The sequence below is a fragment of the Myotis myotis genome, unplaced genomic scaffold (genome assembly GCF_014108235.1).
Source record: "Myotis myotis isolate mMyoMyo1 unplaced genomic scaffold, mMyoMyo1.p scaffold_m19_p_6, whole genome shotgun sequence".
Classification (NCBI taxonomy): Eukaryota; Metazoa; Chordata; class Mammalia; order Chiroptera; family Vespertilionidae; genus Myotis; species Myotis myotis.
In genome coordinates this window covers 74,424,785-74,452,102 of record NW_023416368.1, presented here as the reverse complement: position 1 = coordinate 74,452,102, position 27,318 = coordinate 74,424,785, and the positions used below count along the sequence as shown (strand labels likewise).

Sequence of the window (27,318 nt, the reverse complement as noted above, 5' to 3'; positions counted from 1 at the left end):
GGGGAGCACCCCAGGGGCAACCGAGTCAGGGAGGGGGACAGGAAAGCACTGCAAAGTTTAATACCAATAAAGGAAATCAAAGAGATCTGGACAAAGAAAGGAACATCCAGATTTACAACTAACTAAAATTTAAAACTTATTTTTAAAAAATTTTTAGATAAACAGTGAAGAAGGTAAGAAGGAGAAGCCTCTTTGAATAATAATTTCTTTTTAAAAAACCCACCAACATAAAAACAAACAAACAATTCCTCAGAGTTTGAACTTCTCTTAAGAATAGTTCAATGTGAGGGCTTGCACCCTAAACAGTTATATCTGGAAATTTTAAAAAAAATTGCAGCTACACACAACAAAGACTAAGAGTATTTGCTAAAAAATAGTGTGTGTGTGTGTGTATATATATATATATATTTATTTATATATATATCTTTTTTGTAGAGATTTTTTGTTTTTGTGATTTTTTCTTTTCCTTTTTTTTTTTTTTTTTTTTTTTGGTGCCCAAGTAGAGATACAATGGGATTGAAACGATGTCCTAGAACAGAATATTCCTTACAGGACCAATACTTTGAAAAATAACATTTAAAAATGGTTGTACATATTGCAACACCTCTCAAAATTCAATTTGGTACAATGAGAAAAATAATAAATCTTCACCCAAATGACACGGCCTCTAAGACCCAGAATATGCTGCTGGTGTGAGTCTCGCCATCCAGACAGGGGCTCATATTCCAGCACCACCCCCTCCTTCCTGCTCCCCCCTCCCTAGCCCTCTTACACTCCACCTTAGCATACCCAGAGTCTGCCTTAGAGCAGTTTTCCACATTTCTGGCAAGACCTTGCAGCAGACACATACACACAAATATACGTGTGCTGTGGACACACACACACACACACACACACACACACACAATTTCCCACTCACCCCAGATGCACCAAGTGAGCTGAATGAGTTTCAGCCAACCACAATGGTGAAAGACAGAAGCACCAAACAGTCTTTGAAATGGGTCAGTTATTCAATTTGACATGGTGGTTTTTTATATATATATATATAATCTAATTTTCCTCTGTGTTAATATTTTTAAAAAACACAAATGAAAAATGAAGAATTCTTTCCAGATCAATTTAAGGCTTCCCACCAAATGGAAACAGAAGAGGCCTTACACAATATCACGTGTGATAAATGTATACCTTTCACGGCCTTAAAAGGACAGACCAAAATCATTTTTTGCCAGTCACTGATTAAGTATTGTGCCTTTAAATTGATGTTGTTCTTTTTGCTACTATGCTGAGTTTTATTATTACTGATTTTCTTTGATTAGATAGATGGAAATCTTTAATTTGCTTTAGAATTTCCTGTTCTCATTGAATGATTGGGGTGGGTTTTTTGTTTGTTTGTTTGTTTTATTCTGTTTTGCTTTTCACCAGGAAACAAATGTGATCCAAACTAGGTGAATGGTAAATGGCACAAGATCAACCTTCAAGGAGCTTTCCCAGCCATTTGAGTTCCAAATGGCCATTTGGCTCCTAGAAGGTGCTGTTAAGCTGGGGACAGGGAAGGGAGAGCAAGGAGTGAAACGGAACAGAAATTGGGGTTTCTATGCCTTTGCTTTTGGTGAATTTGTTTTCTTCAATACAAATAGTCAGATAGGAAGAATAATTGCTTTGTGTTTTATTTGTTGGTTGGTTTTCGTTTTCGTTTCTAGATTTGTTTCGTTTGATAGTTTAATTTCCCCTCTCTTGGTGCCAAAACCACCAGAGAGTTTTGCGTGAGAAAAACGTGACAGTACTTAATGAAACTCAGCACCTAAGGGCATAAGGCAGTTGAAGGTTTGTTTGTTTGTTTGTTTGTGTTTGTTTTATTTTGTTTTGTTTTGTTTGTTTTGTTCTTTCAATCAGCACCAATCCCATAAATGATCTACACTTGGTGTAAGGTATAAAACATTTTTTTTTCTTTTGGAGTGGAGACAGCTCCTCCTTCTCCACCCTATGAACAATAGTGTGGGATTTTCAATACTGTTTCTTATGTGTAAAAAACAAAAGAAAGGTCTTCTTTTTGTTTTTACTTACAAAACATAGAGAATATCTTTGTATACATACAGCGACTGGAAAGAAAGCTTATCTGAAGGGGTTGTGACGTATTATTTTCTTTTTTTTGTAGCGGTGGTGGTGGAGGTGGTGATGGTGGTGGTGGTTGTGATTTTGTGTATTGGGAGAAGGGAGGGTTATATTTCTTGCAAGCGGTGTTAACCGCAAACCAACTTAAGGTCCCCTTCTCAACTTGGGTCAAGACGCGCTTAGAGTGAAGACTCATACTGTAGCAACTCATAAAGGAGCGGTCCATCTCGATACCGAATGCCTACCGCGGTGGGGGTGACATACTGCAGAATGTTAATAGTCCTTCTCAACCTCCTGTCTACAAAATGAGCATCCCAAGCTGGGTATCTCTTCCTTGGCATGTCAATCTTAATGAGGGGCCCTTCTGGGGGGTAAGGACGCCCCGACGGGGTGGAGGGCCCCATGGGTCTCACTTGGAAAACGGGCAAGCAAGTGTCAGCCGTGAGATCCTCCTGTTGTTCCGTTACGGCTCTGGTAGGCGTGACCTGGGTCCCCCGGTACCCAGGGGTCTGAGGCGCCATGGGCTCAACATCGGGGGGCAAAGGGATGCCCCAGAGCAGCTCGGCACAACAGGAGCTGGCAAAGATCTTAGCTCGTGGCCCCATGGGATGCAGCACACCATAATATAATAGCATCAATGCGATCCCAGCCACAAAGCTAATAAAGACACAACACAGTGCTGGCACCGCATAGAAGTCAGTGGTCTCCGGGTTTCTGTAAAAATACCAAAGGAACGTCAAGGCAGCATTCTCGGTCAAGACTATCGTGTAATATGCAAACATTCGATATCGAGTCCGCCCTTCCTTGACGTTAAACCAGCAGAAAATGTACACAATCCCTACCACCATGTTGAAGAGGATCTCCTCCCACTTGGACATGCAGAAGTCTGTTCCGCCATGGATGATCCAGAAGGCCATGGCGCACCAGTGAACCACCACGAAGATCCCGAAGTAGAGCTGGAAGATGGAAGCAAAGAGGGCAAAAGAGATAACTCTGGATGAGATGGTGAAGAGGCGCCAGAAGAGGTGGATGAGGGCCCCTCTGTAGCTCATACTCTTCTTGTCGTCCCTGGAGTCCCGCAGCAGCTTGTGATAGGAGGCTAGCACCCAAGCCAGGGACATCAGGGAAGTCACAGAGGAGACACCTGCCGGAAAGACACAAACCCACACAGTCAAAACCTTGGATGTCAACTGCAGGGCACAGCAGGGCTGCCAGCTGAGGAGACGCCCACACACACCGAGATCTAAAGGAGGAGGGAGAAAGAAACACAAAATCAGGAACCGAACTTGGAGGTCACAGCTGCTCCCTAAGCTGACAGCTTTTGAAAATCTAGTTTCAGTTTCCACAACCCAGCCCAGAACTCCTGGAGATTCACTGCTCAAGAGTGAAGCTGAGGCTGACGTGCTTTGCCAAGGGGGTTGAGAACTGGGGCCACTGTGGTGCCTCATTGCATCTGCTGTGATGGGCCCACCTGTGTTCTATTTTAAGGAATTCCAAGTTCACGGGATCCTTGTTACACACAGATGTGTGGCAGGGGATGGTGTCCTTGTCACCAGGAGCTCATGCTCTCAGAGAAACTCATAGAGGGGATCACCCATTGTGAAGGCTGACAGCTTACTCTCTGCCCCCAGATCCATACCCTTCTCCTGCGGGAAGGCACTGGAGTCACCCTTTTGCCTTTTCATTAGTTCACTCAGGCCTCAAGGAGCCCGTCACTGAACCTTCCTCCACTTAGCTTCTCCCTCCCTCATCCGCTCCCTAAGGACACTCTGATCAAGGACTCTGGGGTAGTCTGTCTGTTTCGCTGGCTGCCGTTCTCACTCATTCTTCTCTCTTGGCCTCCCCACGATCCTTGTTGCTTTCTCCAACAAACCACTGCTGCACGTTCTCTGAGATCTTACGAGGCCCCATCCTGACCCAGCAGCGGTAAAACTCATAGTGTAAGGATGCCTTTCCCCCACCAGCTTGGTTTCCAAGGCCCTGCATGGCATTCCCTGCATTTCTCCTCAACAGGCAAGTGAATGTATCTGATCTCTAGTGATACTGGAATCACCAAGGGCAATTTTATTTATAATACTGCTTATTTGATATGAGTAAATAAATCAAACTACACACAAATAGTTTATAATAGAGTTTCTCCAGACCCACCCATGAGCAAGCAATCTCTGGTCAGATATAATCATACAATCTCCTCTTAAGCAAGATATCCCATCACCACCTGACTCCCGCATGTGTTATCTTCACTCAGTCCCTCTAGCATCTCTTCTGCTTTTCCTTTCTTCCAACATTTCAAAACTAAATGCAGCCAAACTCAACTGAGGTCCTGAATAGTGTTCCACAGACAACATCTACTTACCACATTTCCCATCCTCGCACCAGAGCATAATTCCCCACAACATTCTTCCAAGCTGAAATCAATGTTTCCTAGTCATTTTCTCTTAAGCTCAAAGGTCAGATCTAGGAGTCCATTCATCAAGAGACTAAGTAAACTGCCCCAGAGCACCAGGCTTCTGTTCATCTTTCCCAGGTCCCTGCCCATCTCTCCATTCATCTCCAAACCTCAATGAAGAATCAAAGTCCTTTGTCATTTTACACCCTCCCTGCACTGACCCATCTCACACAGCCCTCCCCTTCCATTTCAAGGAGATGCTCTGGTTTGCAGCTTGCAGAACAGGATAGGGTGAAAACAAAAACCAGTATGTTACTATAACCATAGAAAAATCCTGGATGGTTAAGTTCTCCATAGAAGCCAATCTTGAAAATGCCTAATGACTTTCCTCTCAGTTTTCTGGAAAGTTCTGAACAGGGTACTTAGGTGTCCTGTCTTGTCCCTTGTACACACAGGGCATTTCCACAGCATCTGGTGAGGGCATGCGTGCTCTGTGACCATGTCACAGTGGTTAAGCTAACCTTTCAGCCTCTTCTGTTCATGTCTGTTGGGTTGGGGCAGAGAGGGAAATAGGTCCCCTTATGAGTCGCATGACTTGGGCTGTAGGTTTCTGGAGGGCAGGGATGTGCAATCATCTTGATAGTCTATACTAGGCTTATTATCAACACTGGAGCATCCTTGGAGAGTCCCTTTTAAATGTCTCTGTGACATCACCCCTCTCTTTGTGAACTCATTTCTTGATGTGGATAATGATATGTCTCAGAGGTTCTACTGACCCATAGTAATCAGAGGGAAATTCTACCAAAGCTGAATGGGAAGATGGCCATCTACGAGCCAAGGTGAGAGGCCTCAGGAGAAATCAACCCTGCCAACACCTTGATTTTGGACTTCCAGCCTTTAGAACTGTGAGAAAATAAATATCTGGTGTTTTAGTCACCCAGCCTGTGGTATTTTGTTACAGCTGCCCTGGCAAACTAATACAGTGCTCTAATCCCATTTTTTATATGAAGAAACAAGATGATTTTCAAAAAGTATACATCTGTCAAGAAGTTGAATCCGGATTCAAATTCAGGGTCTGACTCCAGTGGCCTTGAAAGTCACCACTGTACTAACGGGCCCTGCGGGCATTAACTTGAAAGGGTCTGGGTGAGGGGAGGGGAAAGAAAGTCTGGGCACACTGGGTGCAGAGGGTTTGAATCTTTTGCCAAGAGTGGACAAGAAGTACAGTACCCATGGCTATCTGATAGAAGCCCTTGATTATGGAACTAAAAACCAAATTTGAATTCTATTCTACTTTCTTCAGGGGAGTAACATTTAAGCCACAAAGAAAGAGGTGATGCCAACAGAATTAACTGAGATCACTTTCCCTCTGTTAAGTGATTAATCTTCCAAGGCCTGCAGTGTATTCCACTACAGAGGGAGGAAGTGTGGGGTTTTCCCTCTCTGCAGTGGCTCACTTGGAAGCTTTCTGTCTTGCCTGAGGTCAACCCAGAAGTCAATGCGTTACCCTGGCCAAGACCCAAGTTCACAGGAACCCGCTGTGGAAGCAGCCCGGTAGCCCTGTGGCCCCAGTGAAATTCTTGGATGGGCCTGGGAGCATTTATGATTTGCTTCTAGCTACAGCTCGATCACTTTCTGCATTCCAAAGATCAGGCTGGAAATTGTTAAACACTTCACGTTTGACCGTGACAAGTTCTGGGCAGTGACCTTCATGGCTTGCTCACTTTTCCTGGTGCAGACCAGGAGGTGGGGCTTGCAGCTGGCCCACTGAGCTGACCGAGTCCAGCCTAGCAAGCTAGGAGTCACTACGCTGGAGCCTTCTGGGGGCCACACCCCTGAGAAAGGCTTGGGAGAGGAACCTTCAGACTCTGATCACCGTACCTAGGATCTAAGGTTTCTAGGAATGGAATGACCACAACTATAACCAACAGAACAGAGCAGAAGGGGCCACACCATGCAGTTGGATACCCCTTACTGAAGAGGGGTATCCATCAGGGAAGGCCCAATTTGGTGGTGACATTGCAATATCCAAGGGTCACTGTCAGTTGAACTGTTGCCAATTGGGAAACAAAGCAAAAAAGTATGAGTGTGGCTGTCCCATCATGTGAGAAGCACAGAGACAGGTTATCTGAGAAAGGATGGGACTCTAAAATCGGAGGGTAGGGACAGATAATGTGAAAGACCCGGAGGCTATGATGAAGTGGGAGGGCTCAGAGACAATAGGAGGGCCCAGCCTTCAGGGTGACATAGGGAGGCTGAGGTTTGGGAAGTAGAAAGCAGGACCATGGCTCAGGGCCAGGGCTGCATTGAGGGGCCAGTGTATAAGAGCCCTGAAACACCACCAGAAAGGGGACTGGGAAAAGAAACCAAAATGCTAGAGCATCTCAGAGGGAGACCACAGCATGTGATTTGAGGAGTGCTCTGAGAAGCCACGGGAGTATCCACAGATGACTACGAGACTGCTTCTGAGTGACAGTGGATGGGGTCCATGGCAGGACTCTGTTTTGCAGAATGGGATGTTCCCACCTAGATCTGTCATCAGCTTCCCTCTTCTACCCTCTGCCACAAAGCGCTCAGTCCCTCCACTAAATCACATGTTGGGAAAACACTTAAGGAAGAGGGATTGGATAGATGCTAAGCACAGGTAGGGCAGGGGTGGGAAGAGCCAGCTGTGCAGGGACCCACAGCTCCCTCTCCCTGGCTTCTTCCCATCACATAGTCATGTTCTTCCCATTTTACAAAGAGTAGCTCCCCGGACCTTGCTTCCTCTCCCAATGCAACCCCACCTCTCATTGTCTCTTCTCCTCCAAACTTCTCAAAGGTGATCTTCTTGCTCCCTTCACTCTCCTACCTCTACTCCAACCCCCTGGAGAGTTCTCATTGAGTTGATCAACCAATTCCCAAGTGCAGCATTAAGAGGATTGGTTCAGTGCACTCCTAACTCTGTGTGACATTTGGCATTTGGACCCTGCTCTGTTCTTCTTCAAACTTGACCATTAGCTATGCCCCAGTCTGGCATCCTCCCCCTGCTGAGCGATTATCCCCATTTCACAGATGAGGAAACTGAGCTTGAATGTGGCCACAGCTATGTTCTGACATCACATGCTCACCTAATTTGTAGGGTGTTGGACCCTACTGAGTTGGTCCCCTAGAGATTCCCCAAACCAAGAAACATGGCTATTTGTCTACCTGCAGGTCAAGGTCAGCATGTCCCTCTTTCAACCCTCACCTCTTTCCTCCCTACCATTGAAGCTAACGTTTGGGGGAAACTCTACCATCTGCTTTTCAAATTCCCATTGTGTATTTCCCCACGCTGAGTTCCTTTAATTTGGGCAGTTCTTCCCTTTCCACCCGTCAACTTCACCCATCTTGCTACATTTTTTAAAAAGCCCAGTCTCTTCTTGGAAATGCTCCCAGAAAAAAAGATAACACAGCTGTGTGCATGGCTCTTTAAGCAACACCGTCTGTCTCCTGTCCTCACCTCCACCCAGGCACACAGCAAGGGGTGATGGCATAAAGGTACTTTACTAAGCAGGAAACCAGGGGGAAAGAAACAAGCCTCATGGATGCCATCTATGAGCCAGGATCAAAGACTCAAGTAACTTGGCCAAGGTTACATAGGTAGTAAGCAAGAACGCTGATGCTGCAACCTGGGATTACCTCAGTCCCCAGACAGGATCACGGTGCGGAGGCTGGCTCTTCCTGGCTTGTGAGGTCCAATTGTTACATTTGCAGGAATTTTGTGGGCTGTTTGATGTCATGTTGGAGCCTTAAAATAAGTGTGGTGGCCATATTTATACCAAAGAAATTGGCAAGTGCTACAAAAGCAGGATTCCCCCAATTCTACTAAGAGCAAGTTGTTAAATATTTACCAGCAAAGACCAACTCTCCTTTCTGAGAAGCTTGGTGGGCTCCATAAGGTTCTCCTTCATGCCGACACAGTACTTCTGGGCAAACCAATGCTGTCTGTTAGAATCATAGTCTGTAAGAACCAATCTCTTTAAAACTTTCACTGAAAATATGTTCCCAGTAACTAAGGTCCAAGGCAGGGATTTTCAACCAGTGTGCTGTGGCACATGGGTGCACCACAAGAATTTTTTAAACACGCAATACCTGACTATTTAGTCAGGACTGACCTCCTTTCCCTTAGATTGTCAAATGAAAAAAAAAAAAAAAAAAGACAACAGCCAACACAACAATAGCCATCCAGTGTGAATGAATCAAAATTACACCTATTCATTTTGTCAGATCGGCAAAAAAGATATTTTTTGGTGTGCTGCAAAATGTTAGTAATTAGTTTGTGTGCCATGAGATGAAAAAGTTGGAAAATCGCTGTTCTAAGTTTGTGTTGTTTTTTTGAGCATAGTCTTTTCTAAGTACTGACATACCCATTTTCATCACAATTTTGTATTTGAATAGGATGTGATCCCCACATCACTCTGGAGGGACTACTCCACCCAGGGTTTACAAATTGATAGAAATAGCCAGCCACTTGTGCCTTTCCCCTGCAAACAAATCCATCCAGAGCCTGCACCCCCAACCACCTCCTTTATTGGGTTCTGACCTTCCCAGGCCACCAGCCTCGGGTACCAGACAGCCCAGTGCCCCAGGGCCCCAGAGCCTCTCAAACTATTTGAACTAGCCCATCCTACGCCTGCTTCCACTGCCCTGCCCATTCCTTCCCACGGAAACCACAATAAAGACTCATGCTCACATTTCTCCCTCCCTCCCTCTGCCTCCTGATGGACCCTGGCGCTTCCCCATGTGGTGGACAATAGGAAGGTACGCAGCTTCAAGGTCAAACACCAGTACTTAAAGGACCCAGCAGGAAGAAAGCTAAATTCAGCCCCTGCTTCACGTCTCTCTTCTCTCTAAGATGCTGTCAGAGCTATCAAAATGCCATCTTCACAGCGGGCTGGGTAAAGGCACACTTCAGAGATCCTAGAACAAATGTCAGCCACTCAGCTGGCATGGCACGAGCCTCATGGATGCTGGGTCCTGGCTGGCCTGGAACACACCAACAAGGCAGTTTTCCATCCCTAGAATGTTCCAATAAACCCATTCTCATGTTACAGCAAATGGCTGACCGAGTTCAATGCCCTGATGTTCCCAGAGTGACTACATTTTAACAGAGGCTGTGAGACACCCTGGAAAGGACATGGGCTCTGATACAAACAGACCTGCCTTAGCTTATTCTTTGTGAACCGTGGATAAATGTGGATTTGGAGGATTTGATGAACTGTGAATGTAAAGCATAAAGGCACATCTTTGAAACATATACATACTATACTACATATAAAATATATAAACATATATAGAGAGAAAGAATATGTATAGTATACATACACATATTGATCACACACTGCTTAACAATAGGAGTGCATTCTGAGAAAGAGGGTCTTGTCATTGTGTGAACATCACAGAGTGCACTTACACAAACCGACGTGGTCTAGCCCACTACACACCTAGGCTGTATGGTAGAGCCTGTTGCTCCCAGGTTTCAAGCCTGTACAGCGTGTTACTGTACAAAACAACAAGACAAAAAATCAAGCACAAGAGAAAATGATGCAATCAATGACGCGGTAGACACAAGATGTATGCGGCTGCTGCCGGTGTAACATGCCATATGGTTGTACAGCAAACCTTTTTTATAAGTAGAAAGAGAACACTCTAAAATAATAATAAAAAGTATTGTGCAGTAAATACATAAGCCAGTAACACAGCCACTTATTATCATTATCAATATACTAGTGGCCCGGTGCACAAAATTCATTCACTTGGCAGGGGTGGGGGGGAGGGACGGGGACCTGTGCCCTGTCACAGTGCGGGAGCCCCGCGAGCCATCACCCCAAAGAGGTAGGCCCCACCCATCCGGGGCTCCTTGATGGATTGCCCCAAAGATGTAGGCCGGAACTGGGGGTCCTGCCTCTGTGCCATGCAGAGCCTAGGGACCCCCAGGCCTTGCTGCATGGAGGCCTCCGTCGGGCCCCACCCCCCTCCCCTATGCTGCAAGTCTCCACCTACCTACGTCTGCTGCGCACGCAGCCTCCTGCTGCTCGGTCATTACGTGTGACGGTATCCTGACTATTTGCATATTACCCTCTTATTAGTATAGATGTCCTATACATAACCGTATGTGCTAACTTTTATATGACTGGAAGTGCAATGGGTTTTCTTACACCAGGATCGCCACAAACACAGAAGTTATGCTACAATGTTATGACAGCTAGGATGTCACGAGGTGATAGCCATTTTCAGGTCCATTATAATTTTATTGGGCCTCCATCTTATATGTGGACTGTCTGTTGGCCAAAACATCATTATGTGGCACATGACTATCATATTTATACACAGTATGCTCTAGTTCCAGAGATGTGGCTAATGTTACACTAGTAGTCTCTGTCCCTCCTCAAGGCCACTATACTATACTATACTATACTATACTATACTATACTATACTATACTATACTATATTATATATGTATTTACAAATATAGGGTATCCCAAAAAATGTATACACACACTTTGAGTAGTTATAAAGGCAGTGTTTATTAAAATACATTTCATTTTCGAAATGGAGCTATCAGCTGTTAAAATGTGTATACCTTTTTGGGGGGACATCCTGTATGTATATATATACATATAATATGTATATATACACTCACACTCTCTCTATATATATAATATAAATAACTCAATTATATTTTAATTGGTATTCCTTATTGTTTACTAAAATGTTGGCCCCAGAGGGCAGAGGCCCCACCTGCCCCGTTCATCGCTGTGCCCTCAGGGGCTGGTTCAGAGCCTGACGCACAGCAGGTACTCAATGCAGATGCATTTGATTTGTGTAATGCTTTATCATTGACCATCAGACTTATACAGAATATTTTGTTTCAACAAAAGCCTACCCTAAATGATTCCCTCATGAAATTGTGCACTTCCCTGAGGGGAGCAGGCCTATGGCCAAGGCCAGGAGAGCTCCCAGCTCCACCCCACCTTCAGGCCCCTGTGTAAGTATGTTTGTAGGAAGAGGAGGCACCTGCTGGGAGTCTAAGATTCTGCAAATGGAGTGGACTGAGATCAGGCCTCTCAAGGCAAAGAGCAAAGGTCACTGCAGCCCCCTCTTCCTGTCGTCTGACCTGTCAGAAATGTGATGGGGGAGGGGTGGGCTGCAGGCTTTGTGTGGGAGGCAACTCGGAAAGTTGTAGTCATTAGAAGCTGAGAGATCTTTTTAAAAGGCTGGAGTCAGGCTTGTCCTGTCTCCCACGGTGTGAGAGATGACATGGCCGTCAAAACCCCTGAAATTCTCCCAGCCGCACTGGTTTGGGGTTGCTTTACCTGGAGCCACTGAGTCCCTGAGGGTGATAGCCCTGGGTTAACCAAAATCATCATCTTCACAGTGGACAGAGTGGCCTCGCTGCCTCTACTCACAGCCCAGTGGTGCCAGCTGTGCTCTGGACAGGGCGGCACCACTGTTCAGCAATGTGGCAGCTCAGGTGAGCAGCCTGGTGGAAGGAGGCAGGACTGCTGAGCAGGTGAGGTTGGCACCGACTGTGTGGGGGCTGACCTGGAAGTGGTCCTTGCCCCCTTAGACTGAATTCTGAGGGCTGGGTGGCCCTGGATGAGAAAAGCCCACCAGGTAAAATGACTTCACCAAACCAGATCCTTACTGAGGATGCTGGGCAACGTGTGCCTTTGACAGCTGAGAGTGAAATGTGAGCCACCATAACCGAGTGCCTGTTTGTGCCGAGGACAAATGCATTTCACTTACTCTTCACAAAACCCTCCTGAGGCAGGAGTAACCAGCTGTGGTTTACAACTGAGAAGACCTGAGGCTCCAAGAGGTTAAGGGCCTTGTCTGAGTGCAGTGGATACAGCAACGAAGTGCAGAGCGGGGTGTGAGCCAGGTGGGCCTCACCTGGAGCTGTCCACACCACAGCACAGGAGGCAGCACCTTTTCTTCGAGGCGACGGTCTCAGGAGAGTAAGAAAGGTGAGGGGTGAAGGACCTGTTGGGGCCCCAGCAGTGGCAGAAGTGGTGATGGGCCCCACGCTGGGCAGATTTTACAGCTGAACTCCAGGGTCTGGCAGTGGGGGGCACGTGGGATCTGGACATGCAAGGCAGCCTGGAAATAATACAGGACTCAGCTCTCCTCGGGTCAGCGTCAGACCCAGTCTTTACCTTTGGCTTCAGGGGAGTGGACGCCACACCCCTAGAACTCCTCTTGTTCTGACCAACCGAGCACCTCCAATTGGTCCGGAAGTGATTGGGCCCAGAAGTAATTGGGTCCTGGGCATAAGTTTCATGGGGTGAAAAGTTGAGGTTCAGAAAGGGTGGCTCACCCACAGTCACCCAGAAGTGGAACAGCCTACAGGGCCTCACCCCCAGGCATCCTTCTCAGGTACGCTTCTCTCCCACTCTCTCCCCAGACCCAGAGATGGGTGACGTGAGAAGACATCGTTTGTGAACCATGTGGCCTTTCTTTCCTTGGACATCTTAAGGAATAGAGATCTTTCGAAGACCATTTCATTGCAGTTTTTCCTGGAGCTCGAAGTTCCCATGAGGCTTAGAGTTCGTGGTTGTCTCTGACACAAACATCCAACCTAATAATTAAAGATCGCTGCTGCCCAGATTTCACTGAGATTTCCCCACTTTTCTCTTAGGGTCATTGTTTGCCTGAAAGGGGCTTCCGGAGTTCCTCCTGCTCTCACTCACCTGTCCATGACCAGAGAAGATGGGATTTGAGAGGTTTGCCCAGCATCCCTCCCCACTCTCTAGCACAGCGCTCCTACAGCCACCAGCTCCCTGTGTGGGAAAGTAGGGGCAGAGCTCACAGGAGAGAAGTTCTGCAGGATGAGGTGTCTTCGTGGGACAATGAAGATGTTCTCAGATTGATTGTAGTAATGGTACAATTTTGTGAATATCCTAAAAGCCACTGAATTGTATACTTTACATGGGTGAATTGTACAGAATGAAAATTGCTTTTCAATAAAGCTGTTTAAATATGAAGAAAAAGAATAAGAATAAGAATAAGAAGGAGAAGGAGAAGGAGAAGGAGAAGGAGGAGGAGGAGAAGAAGAAGAAGAAGGAGGAGGAGGGGGAAAAGGAGGAGAAGGAGGGGGAGGAGGAGAGGAGGAGAGGAAGAGGAGGAGGAGGAGGAGGAGGAGGAGGAGGAGGAGGAGGAGGAGGAGGAGGAAAGTGGCTCTGCTGGCAAGACCCCTGGGAGGCGGGGCTGAGCTATAGAAGTGCCCAGGGACACTCAGCTCAGCCTCCCTGCTGCTCCTCAAACACTGAGAAACTCTTAGCTCAGGCCTTGCCCTTGGCTGTTACTTCTTCCTGGCACACTCTCCTCCAGAAATCTGTGGGGCTGGCTCCTTCCCATCTTCACATCTTTGCTCAGAGTTCACCTCTGGGAAACCGTCCCTGGCCTCCCTGTTGAAAGCCGGGCACAGCTCTGCACCCTCCCACCCCTCTTCCCAGCTTCATTGTCCCCTGAGTGCTGGGTCATTTTCTACGACAGGTGTCCCCCAATTTCCCAAAGCTGGCATTGCGCCCCTTTGCTTTTATGAAAGACCTACATTAGTACCTATGTCTGCTAATGGAAAGAAAGTGGAAGAGGACTTTCATTTTCACACCAAAAAAAAAAAAAAAAAAAAAAGGTGAAAAGCAAAAACAGTGTTCAGCGTTAGTTGTGCCCAGCCGTGGTGAGGCAGTGTGCACCCAGACAGTGAGAGCGGCCCGCCAAGCTTCTTCCCAGGCACACACTCAGCCTCTCTGCCTCTCAGCACTCAGCCCACAGCTCGGAATGGTGTCTGTGAGCATCTGAGCTGTAGCTCAATTTACTTTGTGCATCTGTTAGCAAGATGGGACCTAAGGGATCAGAAAAGCCTAACAGAGCTCGAAAGGGCGTTATACTTAGTGCAGAACTGGATGGAATTAAGGGTGTCAGTGGTGGCGAACGAGATAGACCCAGTGTGTGTGTGTGTGTGTGTGTGTGTGTGTGTGTGTGTGTGTGTGTGTTGAACTTGCCCGCCATTCGTACTATTTGCACGCAGAGAGAAAGGACCTTGAAAGCTGCCACAGTTACTATTGGTTCTGCTGGTGGCAAAGCGGCCTCTTTGAGTGCACACCCAGCAATGCGTGCAACGGAAGGTGTCGCCTGAGTGGGTCTACAGTGTGGTGCTCCGCTACCTGGGGATGCTCAAAACTCCCCCATGGAAATGAGTGGTAATGGCTTCTCCACTTTACGCCATTCGGCTTATGAACGTTTTATAGAAACATTGGACTTTGGGATAGCAGGGGAAACCTGTATATAAAATAAAATATTTGTTTTATATTTGTTTTATATTCTGGGCACATGATAGGTGCTTAATAAATAGTTATTGAATAAACAAAGGAATGGCCCAATTACAGTTAATGCGCAGGCTCTAACCTTACAGATCCCAGCGCCTCCCCCAGAGGTTGTGTGGGCAGCCCGTGCAGGCGCAAGAAGCCTGCCTTGGCGTCCCTCTTTGTTCCAGCATTTTACGCACAAACATTTCCAGGTGAACAATTGCTGTTTCCTCTGCGTTAACTGTCATGAAATCGATTTAGTTTGTCCTTCCCATAGTTTTTTTCTGCAGCTCTAAGGACTCTCCCTTGTATAAGTACATACTACAGTTTCTTTTGCACTTAAACACTTGTTAAGAGGGCAGATCTCATGTGAAGTGTTCTTTCCACAGTTTAAAAGAAAAAGAATCCTCCTTCTCTTTTTCTCTTACCAGTTGTTAGGGGCAACCTCCGATGAAAGGCCCCAGAATTACAAGCAGATTCAGGCTTGATTGACGTCATGAAGGGCTTTATTTAGGTCTCTCTCTAAAATCCTTGCAAAATTCTGCCTAAACATGTAAGGTGTGAATGTCGTGTTCAACGAGAAGCCACTGGTAGCGGAAGCAGGGCTGTGAGTGGGAGCCGGCTGCGGCTGCGGAGGGCCCCATGTGCACACCCAAGCAGACGTCTCACCTCACCGGAGGGCAGAGGGGCTGTCTCCTCGAAGGAAGAGGAACACAGAGCTGGAGAGAGGCCATGCCCAGGAGGCGGGGAGGCGGCAGAGGCCAGGCCTAGTCTGTGAGCTGGCCGGAGGAGGCAGGCGTGTCTTTGTGCGCATCTCATCATTTCAGTTTTGGATAAAGATGCAAGACAGCCAGGAGAAGGAGGTGGACGGGGGATTGCCCATCCCGTCCTTCATTTATCTGTTCCCGGCCAAGACACAAGCGTGTGCTGAGCAGTTTGGAAGTTGAGATCAAAGGCTGGGAGATCTTTGTACCGGTTTGGTCTGAAACCCCACGTAGGTCTCCAAGGGGGGCAACCCCAGCTCAGCAGGGGCGAGGTCAGGAGAAGGGCTCTGCTCCTCTAGGATCCCATCAAGCTGTGGCTGACACTGGGAAGGGATGGGGATAAGAAACGCCCGATAAGTCTAGACAAGTTGATGCATCACCTGCGGTCGTTGGATGCAGTGGGTTGGTCATTTTAATGACACAGCTTACTTCTTGGTCAGGAGGAAACAGTGGGGAATCTATGGCTCTCATGTAGAGCACAGATCTGTCACCTTCGGGCCACACAACCAGATCACCGTCGCTTTCTGGGTGGCAGCTCCACCTCATTATAACCCAAATCCTAAATGATCAACTGTCCCAGACTTATAGGGTGACAGCTAATGTCCACAGGGGAAAGACACAGAAAGCATCTTTTCACATAAGAAGAAAAAAAGCTCCCAGGAGGAGAGACGAGGAAGTCTCCCTTTGCAGGGAGAAGGAGGGAAAGGCGGTGTAACTGAGCCAACAGTGAAGACACAGTCCCTGGGCCTTCCCTGCTCCCGAGGGCTAGAACCAGAAGGCTGCGCTCTGCACACGGAAACCTGATCAGGAGACTAACGTGGGGTGGAGGCTTCCCATGGGATGTGAGAGGCCTTTCATCCTCACTGGGGGAAAAGAAGTGCTTGGGAGCTGGCGGCTGAAGAGAAAGACATAGACCTTCCGCTTAATGGGAGCTGAGAGGTGAAAGCACACGTGCCTTTCCTAAGTGCTGGGGTGCTGTCAGTCGGGGCTTTGCCAGAAAAAGCAGCTGCGGTCCGAGTCACCGGAAAGGCTTTGGGTGTGAAAGGAGCTCGCAAAAGGAAAATGACCAGGGAGGTCAATGCCAAAGAGACAGAAAGCAAGAGCCCTAATTGAATCTTAGTGCCCAGCGCTTGTTTAAAAGAAGGCCGGTATTTAAAGGCAGGGCTCAGTACTTCCTCATGCTTTCTTGCCGTAGTAAAGATGCTCTTCCTTCACAACATTGGATCTAGACATCGGTGGTTATTGATGGTCAGGTGTGTGTGTGTGTGGGGGGGGAATGGGATGGGCTGTGGGGGTAACCTGGGCAGGGCTTGGTGTTTGAACCACATCCTGTAGATGCTGTGCTACCGCCTCAGCTGCAGGCACAGTGCAGCAGAAAGAGGAGCCTTCCTGGCCGTGTGACTTTGAACAGCTCACTTGCTTCTCTGTGCTTCAGCTTCCCAAATGTTAAACGAGGAGGGTGGGCTAGATGGCCTCTCTCGACCTCTCCAGTTCTAAAGATTCTGTAGGTCCAAGTCCCTTTGCAAACTGAAGTCGGAGGGTAAAGCTTTTGGATACTAAAGGTGCCTTTCTGGGCATCCTCTCTCAGCAGCTGCCCAAGCCCGCTCGCAGGGTTTGGAGGCACCTGTAAGGGGTCGCACGGTGGAGCACCACTTTGAGAACAAATCAAATCTGCTCCCGTCCTCTCTGAGAACCGCTTGCCCTTGGGAGAAGCATGTGCCCCACGCGTGTCCCTGAGCAGGGCTGGGCTGCACCGGGCCAGCTGACGCCCTGCTGGGACCAGAAGTGACTCTACCTTCAAGCCCCAGCCCCAGCCCCAGCGTCTGTGGGGGTCTCGAGCTTCTGATCCCACTCAGGGATTTCCAGTCTTGCCCCCCAGCTGATAAGAGGGTGAGGGGCATGCTGGGCTGAGAGAATATCTGGGGTTGCCTGGGGCTTTCTCGGAGGGTTTCCAGAGAGATCTAAGGAGACTGAGGGATGGGAGCCACCCTGGAAATGTGGGCCACTGGGTTTTAATCCCGAACCCCTCACTCACGCTGTAGGCCATCCACTGTGTCCGGCCAAGCTCTCCTAGTCTCCAAGGTAGGAATAGAGACTATTCCCAAGGAAAGGCCAGTCGAAGGCATGTGAGCTCCTCTGTGTCTTTCTCACTAAGAGGTGTTCTGGGAAGCTGGTGTCAGGCCCATTCCCTCACCTCCTGGTCAGATGGACCTGTGCCTGATAGTAAGACAGCAAGGCTTCCTCATGTGCGCTGAGCAGAGTGGCTCACACAGATGCTCCCGAGACAGAACATTTCCAGAAAGCCAAGCCCAGGGCAGATTCTAGAAGCACCGTCTGCTGTACTAACCAGTATAATTGCATCGGGGTACACATGCACATGCACACACATGCACACATGCACATGTACACACGTGTGTACACTGGAGATAACAAATCTGTAACGCATGTCAACTTCTGCTTCCTCCCTGCATCAGTGACCCATTCCTGCAGAATCCACACAAGTCTGTCTCTTTGAGACTCAGCCACAGCCATCCTTGCTAAGGACATAGGCACTGGAGCTGGCTGCCTAGGTCAAGATCCAGCCCTGTCAATTATAAGCCTTGTGGCTGTCTCTTAACCTCTCTGGACCTCAGTTTCATCATCTATAAAATGGGAATAATTAGAGCATCTACTCATAGGGTTGCTATGGGACTTTACTGGGTTAATCCATGTAAACTTCTTAAACTAGTCTCTGGTACACAGTTGAGCTCCCCAAAAGTCTTAACTAACATTACTAGTATCATCATCGTCATCGTCGTCGTCGTCATCACAATCATCATCATCATGGTCTCCACACTCAGTGCGATACACCCTGTGCTATAGGCACCTAGAAGCATTCACTCCCTGCCCACTCCATGCTCTCTCAGGCCTCCATCCCTTGGCACTTGTGGTTCCACTGCCAAAAGAGCCTCCCAACCTTCTCTTTCAGGAAAGCTCCTATTCCTCCATCAGAACCCAGATCAAATGTCACCTCCTCCATCACACTCCCAGGAACAGTCACTCCCTCCTCTGTACATATAGTCATCAAAACATTTAAAATGTGCTGCACCAGACCATAAACTGCTGAAGGGGACGTATCTTTGCAAACACCTTCCCAACACAACATCAGGCCAATGGCTGTTGCCTGACAAATGGTGGTGCTGTGATGCCAGGGGAAGGTGGTCATTGGAGCCCACATGTAGGGCAACTACTCAGTGTGGGCTTAACCAAAAAAGGCAGAATCGGGTGCTATGTAGGTGCAGCGAGTGCCCCCCACCCCCATCCTCAATGTTCATGTGGAAGAATCAGAAAACCCAAAAGTAAGGAAAGGTCACAGAGCTCTTAACCCTTGGTTCGTGCTCCTGCCGATTCCCCCTCCTCCACCTCAACACACCAGTTGGAAACCCCCGCATGCACACTTCTCTCACTGCCCACACCAGCCCTGCTAAGTCTTGTTGACTCACTCTTCAGAGCCGCAATCAAATCTGCACATCCAGCATCATTTCCCAGAAACGCTCAACCCCATCATCTCATGCCTGGACCTCCTCCACCAGCAGCAGCAGCAGCAGCCGCTAAGCTGGTCCTCCCAGCTCAGCTTCAGCTCTGCCCTCTGCACAGCAGGACAGGGAATCTTCTTTAAAAGCAAATCTGATTGTATAGCTTTCCTTTGTAAGCCTTCCCACTGCGCTTGGTTTAAACCCGAGCTCCTTGCTGGGCTCAGCCCGCCCAGGCTGGCCAGGCTCCTGCCTGCCCCTCTGTCCTCCCCTGCCTCTCTCCTCCCTAGCTTGTCCCTACTGCCCACCTCCGGCCATGCTGGATCCTTACATTTTTTAGAACAAGCCAGGCTTTTTCTACCTCAGGACCTTTGTATGTGCTGTTCCCTTTGCCTGGAAGGCTGCTGCTTCTTCTCTTCCTAGATTTGGCTCCTTCTCATTGACACACAGCTCAGATGCCAGCTGTCTGGAGAGGCTTTCCCTGAGCCCCGCCCTGTGTCCTTCGGTCTCAGCACCATATTTGCTTGCTCCAAAGCAGTTACCACATGTCCTCTTTCTAATTGTTTTCGTTCTATCTCCCCAGAGAAGGGAGATGTGTGAGGGCATGGACCACATCTGTCATGCTCTGTGTTGCCCATGGCACGTTTAGGGCACCTGATTTAATGCATCTTTGTTGAATGAGAGACTGTATAACTACCTATAATATGCCAGGCAAGGTACTGGAGAGGCAAATGTGCAGCTCATGAGACCTCTACAATACTTCCCAAAGCAGTTACTATGCCCACTTCACGCATGAAGACACCCAGTTGGGAAGTTAACTTGCCCCGTGTCATAAGTCGGTAAAATGGCCAAGATGGACTTTGCCTGCAGCTCTGCCTGACTGCCCACAGTTCCAAACATCCTTCCAAGCCCGGGTCTAGCCCAGGACAGAGCTGCCAGCAGACACGAGACTCATACCAGTGTAAATGGTGCATCAGTATATGTTCCCTTTATTGCTCTATTTTTATCTTTATTCCAAGACATCAGATTTAAGGAAGACCCCGCTGAAATGCCCAAATGACTCTAGCATAATATTTGTATGGGTCATTATCATTATTATTATTATACTAGAGGCCTGGTGCACAAATTTGTGCACTTGGGGGGGGGGTGCCCTCAGCCTGGCCTGCACCCTCTCGCAGTCTGGGAGCCCTCAGGGGATGTCTGGGGAGTGGGTCTAAGCCAGCGGTTCTCAACCTGTGGGTTGTGACCCCTTTGGCGGTCGAACGGCCCTTTCACAGGGGTCGCCTAAGACCATCCTGTATATCAGATATTTACATTACAATTCATAACAGTAGCAACATTACAGTTATGAAGGGGCAACGAAAATAATTTTATGGTTGGGTCACAACATGGGGAACTGTATTTAAAGGGCCAGAAGGTTGAGAACCACTGGAAGCCGTCAGTTGGACATCCTTAGCACTACCATGGAGGCGGAAGAGGCTCCCACCACCGCTGCTGCTCTCGCCAGTCATGTGCCCAGCTTCTGGCTGAGCAGCGCGCCCCCTGTGGGAGCTCACTTGACCACCAGGGGGCAGATCCTACATTGAGTGTCTGCCCCCTGGTGGTCAGTGCACATCATAGCAACCAGTTGAACAGCCTTAGCATATCATTAGCATATTACACTTTGATTGGTTGAATGGACAACCTGGCACTTAGCATACTAGGCTTTTATTATATAGGGTTTTTCACTTGAGAATGATTTATGGGAAAACTGGACACAATCCACATTGCAGGCTTGACTATTGCACTGTTAACCCAGCAATAAGTGAGGACTAGAAGGTGGAGAGATGGCAAATGTTAGAGAGGCTGGCATTGGACAAGATCAACAGAAAACCCACTGCTAGGTGATAGTGATTTTTCTAACCATCTACTAGCATGAGAGGCACAAGGTGGACAGGTGTCCCCAAAGGCCAACGAAAGCAAGGCCAGTCAGCATGGGTCCCACTGGTAAAGCTGCAGTCCAGTTCACACAGTGTGTCTACAGTATGAGCTCTGCTGCCATCAACAGCAAAACAGCCAGATGTCGTACGAGACACTGACACTTGCCATGTCATTAAATGCTCACAACAGCCCTCTGTGTAGGTGCTAACATCACCCTCATTTCAGAAACGACCAAACTAAGGAACAGAAAGGCCATCCCTCTCCAGAGCCCGGCAGTGATCGGGCAGCAGGGCGGGAGCTGGCCGCCTGTCCAGTGGGCCGCGCACCAAGCTCCCAGGTGTCTGGGCTGGGAGATTCCTTCCGTGTGGCCATTGGGTCCCTCTCAAGTTCACAACGTTCTCTCCCCTCCTCCAATTTCTAATGCTTGAACTGATTTTCTTTAAAGCATGTACATGCTATGCAGCCTCCAATGGGGAAAGAGAGGGAAGGCACCAGTTATCATAACGAAATGGTGCGGTGATGACAGACGGCTGGAAGTGATGGACGAGCAAAACGCCAAGCCCCTCGCGTCTGTGCCGGCTCCTTCCTTCCCATCAACCCTGCTTACGCCACAGACCCCGTCCCTGTTTGGGGGTTTACAACCAACAGCAAAGACAGCCACTGACCTTTGTTTAGCCAGCGGTTCCCAAGTGTATTGAACCACGAAAGACTATCTCAAGAAATACCTATTCCATACACCAAATGAATGTGGGCGAATGCTCACCCAACCTCTGAGCTGCAGGGGCACGTGGGGGGAAGGGCCAGGGAGTTCCCCAGAGCCCGCAACCCTGCCACTCCAGCTCCTCGCCCTGGCCCCTTCTGGGGGCACACTGCCAGGCAGCCCCTTGGCCTTCACTGACCTTGGCCCCACTGGGCTCCCAGGTCAAGAGGAAGCAACATCTGCTGCCCCTTGAGCTTCCTCTCCAGGATTTCAGGCGCAGCCCATGCTTACAGTCTGAGAAACTATCATAGAAAGGACACGCTCAGCAGGGATGGCCCACAGGTGGGTGGGGGACCTCCCTAGGACCTTGCCCAGCCGCTCACTGCCAGGCCTGGATGTGACAAGCGCACCCCCGAGGTTCCTGCGGAGTCTGACGGTTTCAAAGTGATCCACAGGCATTACATCACTGCATCCCCTAAACATCCGGGATGACTGCCCCCCGCCCCCCCCCCCCCCCCGGCTTATTCCAAAGAGGAAAGGAGGCCTCGGAAAGGTGAAGGGCCATCTCCAACGTCACTGCAGGGTCCACACGGAGACCAGGACCCCGGCTGGGACCAACGCCCTGTTGGGAGCTCACCTCTGCGTCACCCTGCCATCTGCCCTGTCTGGGATGTGATCAAACATTGGAAGGACATCTTGGCTGCCTGGGCCGTGGGGTAGGGGAGGGAGATTTGAAATTGAAACAGCAAAGGGCAGTTTGGATTGGGCGGGGGAGGGGGGGGGGGACGGGGGGGGGGGGACAGGTCTCAGACTGAAACAGGGTTGGAAAAAGGAGGACCCGGATGGGAAAGAAAGGGGCCCAGCCAAGCCCCCAGCAAATGTGCCCCCTGGAGCATGTCGCCCTGGCCTGGGGAGCTCGGGGCGGTGGGTGTGGAGGCTTCCTGAGCAGGAAGGACGCCTGCCAGGGCACCTCATGCTGTCACCGGGGCCCACGAGGACTCCCTCAATGGGGGAGCAAGGCCGGTCTGACCATCGAGACCTGGGGTGAGACTCCGCCTTGTCCGGGGAAGCCTCACCTCACCAGGCCTCGGACTTCCTGCTGCCGTGGAGACCAGTGCCGTCCAGGCTGGGCGCTGGGGGTTCCCGGGGCTCCTGGGAGACCACCTGGGGCCACAGGGGCCGGGACCGGGGAGAAGGCCAGGGGGCGGAGTGCGCCGGGCCCTGGCCCCCATCTAACTAGAACAGAGCCACCAAAGCCTGTTTTATAAATGGGGCTTCCACGTGAGCTTTGATTTGAAGCAAGAGCCACAGCTTCACAATGTCTGAAACCGCTGCCTGCGGTGAGTTAGTCTTTTCGTCACGTGCCGTCTCTGGGCAGCTCCCCATCCTGCACACGTAGGGACAGCTCAGGCCAGCACTGAAGGAATGGCCCAAGGGGACCAGGGCCCTCGCTCTGCTGCTCCAGGGACATGAGAGGCCCTGGCTCTGCTCTACTCATTACAACAAAGTGGCATGGGCAGTGGGCAGTGGGCAGTGGGCAGTGGGCAGTGGGCAGTGGGCAAAGGTGTTTGGGAAAGGTCTGTGCCACTCATGCACTTGATGTGGGCCGAGTCAGCATCACATGGTGGCCTGGGCATCCCAGGGACTCAGGGATCAGAATCGGCGACACCCACAGAGTCTGTGGGGCACGGAGTGTATAGGAAATGGCCACCAGGGGGTCCCCAGATGGGATGGGGGCCTGCCCAGCCCACGGTTCCGGCTCTGGGGGCGGGGCACTCACAGGGCAGCGTCTCGGCGCTGTTCTCCTGGATCATTATGCAGAGCTGTAGCACCAGTTGGGGGGCGCTCTCCAGGAAGGTCTCCAGGAGGCGCAACATGTTGACGTCTGCATATTCATACATCATAGCCCAGTAGAAGCGTCGCTGGTGTTCCTTCTGCCGTTGGCTCTGGATCCCCAGGTACATGGTGCGGATATACCTGCCGAGAGAGATGAACAGAACAGAGAGCGTGGGTGGGGGTGGGGCTCTGGAAGGGCCATGCTGCCCCCCCAAACCAGAGCCAGCTATGTTGCTGTCTCTCCTTCGCTCTGAGGTTTTCCGGACACTTGACCCAGCTCTAGGGGTCTTCTGAGCCCACGGACACGGACACGGACATGGTGCTAAGGCTTTGGGTGGCATTTGTGGAGCTCCTACTCAGTACCATGGCAGGGCACAGGCCATAGGAGGTGTAATCCCCACACAGCACAGAGTGGGAACAGCCAGGGACCCACAGTCGGCGGGTGGAGCACCTTGGAGTCGGCCCCAGGCCATTGGACAGCAAAGCTCGTGTGTCCTCCACACTAGGAAGACCCTGAGGCTGTGTCCAGGTGTGGCCAGGGCGCAGGCAGACAGACGCACTGACCCCTCCATTGGAGAGGACACGGGGCAAAGGATGCAGGTTCAAACCCCAACTTGGTTGCTTGCTAATGGGACCTTGGACTATCACTCCAACTCTGTGTCTTGCTACTCTTCTTTAACATGGGAAAAGAGTCGACCTTGGGGGGTGGTTAAGGAGATAAAGATGGTGGGCGCACATCCTGGGTCCAGTAAGAAAACTCCCTGCCTCACTTTTACCCGAACCTTTGGGAGCTGTCTCCAAGCCACAGTCACGGCGGGTGGGGGCGGGGGGCCGGGGAGGGGCGTGGATCCAAGGCACTAAGTTGGCCAGTGGTCTCTGAGGCCGGGCCAGGAAAAAGCAACTTCAGAAAGCATGGTTTTGTGGCCCAATCAGGATCAAGATCACGAACCACAAACCAGGGCCCGCAGCCAATCGGATGGAGCCACACATGCGTCCCTGACCATCCCAGGGAATGTAATCATTGGGCCTCCTACACAGCCAAGCCTGAATCGTTGAGGCTGTGAACACGGTTGACGCCAGACATCGTCCCCACTGCCTGAGCATTGCCAGGTGCCCACCTGTGGCCGTGGGCTTGACCCTTCTCTCTGTCCCATCATCACCACCGGTCTGGTCCCCACCACTATCCCTCCTGCCTGATTCGAAGTGAAGTCCTCACTGGTGTCCCAGCACCAACTCTGGCCCCAGAAACATCGCTCTTTACACAGTGCTCCTTGCAAATCGTAAATGCAATCAGGTCACCCCCTGTAATGCTTAGAATCAAACCCCCAGCTCCTCCCTTGGCTCACGGGACCCTGCCTGCCCCTCCAGCCTCCCCTCCCATTCCCTACCCCATCTTTCCAAGGAGCACATGAGCCTGCCTGTCCACGCCCTGTCCCCAGTGCCTACAGATACAGAAGAAAGACAGGACTCCTGGGACGACTCTGTCACCATATGGCAAAGGCAGCCCATGCTCACATTTGCAGCAAACTTACGACAGGGATCATAATGCTGGTGGCTGAGAGGGGCTGTGTATTTCCCTGGAAGCAATGGGAGATGGTGCTGTCCAAGAACCTTGCGTCGATGTTACTGAAGCCCATGCTTCAGAGGCGAAGACACACGACTATACATTTGTAAAATAATTTAAAACTGCGAGGGACGCTCCTCTCCACTTCCAAATGGTGGGCCTCCCTCCAGAGCTAACCAGGGACTGGACCCCACGATGACCCAGTGCCCCGGGGTCCCCCAGGATGCGCTTCGGAACACAAAGCAACCCTCCAAGCCTACAGCCAGCACGCAGGCAATGCGCGCCCACTCAACACCCGATGGGCGGTCTATCTCTCTGGATTCCTGGGAGCCTTCGGGCACAGCGTCTCTGAAGGCGCACCCAGGGGAGCTGGGGCAGACACCTGTTTCCCTACAGACACACTCCCAGGAGTGCGTGGAGAAACAGTTCTGCAGGAAACCAAAGGCAGGGAGGCAGGAGGTGCAGGCACTGGGGAGGACAACTGCAGTGGGCACTTGGGGAGGGGCTGGGAGAAGGGCAGGTGCACCAGGCCCAGGGCAGGTGTTTCTGGGCCCATCACCTCCGGAGTCCCTGCCAGGCCTTGTGGGACCGGCTGGTTATCACCATCCAGCACATAGGGGAACTGAGGCTGGGGAGGGAAATGAAGCACCGCTTTCTGGTTCTGTTCCAAGTTCTGCCACTTCCTAGCGGTGGCACTTCGCATGAGCCATGGCCTCTCTCTTGGCCTCAATTGCTAAGTTCCCAAAATCAAGGGGGCAAGGAAGAGGCTCAGAAAAGGGCAGGGAGGTTACTGTGCCTGCCCAGGGCAGAGAGAGAGAGAGAGAGAGAGAGAGAGAGAGAGAGAGAGAGAGAGAGAGAGAGAGAGAGAGGCAGAGAGAGGCAGAGGCAAAAAGAGAGACGGAAAGGGACATAGAAAGAGACAGAGAGAGAGAGAGAGAGATGTGGGGAGGAACGAGAAAGTGGGAAAGGAGAGGAAAGCAATGCCAAAATGTGGGGGCCTGAAGGAGAGGGTCACCTGGAAGAGGCGATGGCAACAGTAAACCTGGGCAGGGCGGGCAGGTGATACGGAGACAGGTCACAAGGAGCTGAGGAGGTCAGACTGCATCAAGGGTGGAGGGAAGGGTCAGATTGAGCAGATCTGGGGGTGGCTTGGGAAGGCAGAGCGGGAGTGGGGGGACAAGGGGGTACTGGCTGAGGGGCTGAGGCAGAGCTGCAAGTCCAGAAGTTCTGCACCAGCAGCCAGAACAGCCATGTGCCCCGCGGAGGCTTGGTGCCTGTGGCCTCACAGGTCAGCTGTGGTTTCCGTGATCCAACACTCAGCTCCACCTACATGGGCACCTGCAATACCCAATGCCAAGGGCCAAAGACTACCACAGGGACCAGACCACAGATCTATGATCTCTCAGGGGTACTCTCAGACCACAGGCTCTTCCACTCCTAGCCTCAAAAAGTGGACCATGGTGGAGAAATGATGATGTGACAGCCAAGCCTATGTAGGCAGGTCCCAGATCAAGTAACAGCAACATTCAGATTCACCTAGGTCGGCCCTCCCAGGGCAAAAGCAGCCCCTGACCTGTCACTCCAGCTCCCATTTGCCCCAAGTTACCAGCCCCTCTGCCCATCTTGGCCAGGGCAATGGACGGCAATGAGCCCAGAACATGCTAACTCAATGAGAATGCCTACCAGAGAAACAAACTCAAATTTCCTCTGTGCGAGCATCCAGGGGAATGTATGCAAATAAATAAGGGTGCGAGTGGGAGAAACCAGAGCTTCTCTCCCCAGTGCTGATGAGCAAAGGGATGTTGGGAGCCCAGATTGCATCAGTCTGAAACCTAATTTGGAAATCATGCTTACACAGCCTCCCACCCTGGAGTCCAGTGTAGAATTTCCTGATCAAGTGCCTTCTACTTATTCTGCCCCTTCTGGCTCCTGAAAACTTATCTTCTCTTAAGTCAGTTGTTCTCAACCTTCTGGGCCTTTAAATGCAGTTCCTCATGTTGTGACTCAACCATAAAATTATTTTCGTTGCTACTTCATAACTGTCATGTTGCTACTGTTATGAATCGGAATGTAAATATCTGATAAGCAGGATGGTCTTAGGCGACCCCTGTGAAAGGGTCGTTCGACCGCCAAAGGGATCGCGACCCACAGGTTGAGAACCGCTGTCTTAAGTGTTTGCGTCCCGGGTA

At 50.2% G+C, this 27,318-nt stretch overlaps 1 protein-coding gene across 1 annotated transcript in view; it reads right to left on the bottom strand.

The window, feature by feature from the left end:
- Window positions 1-497: 497 nt before the first annotated feature.
- The window catches only part of XKR6 (XK related 6), a 239,034-nt gene continuing 212,213 nt past the window's right edge, over window positions 498-27,318 (bottom strand). The window contains exons 2-3 of the mRNA XM_036314337.1: window positions 23,510-23,706; window positions 498-3,256 (exon numbers count right to left, since the gene is read on the bottom strand). Of these exons, the coding sequence (XP_036170230.1) occupies window positions 2,292-3,256; window positions 23,510-23,706 (1,162 nt within the window). The 3' untranslated portion in view covers window positions 498-2,291. The remainder of the gene's footprint in view (window positions 3,257-23,509; window positions 23,707-27,318) is intronic.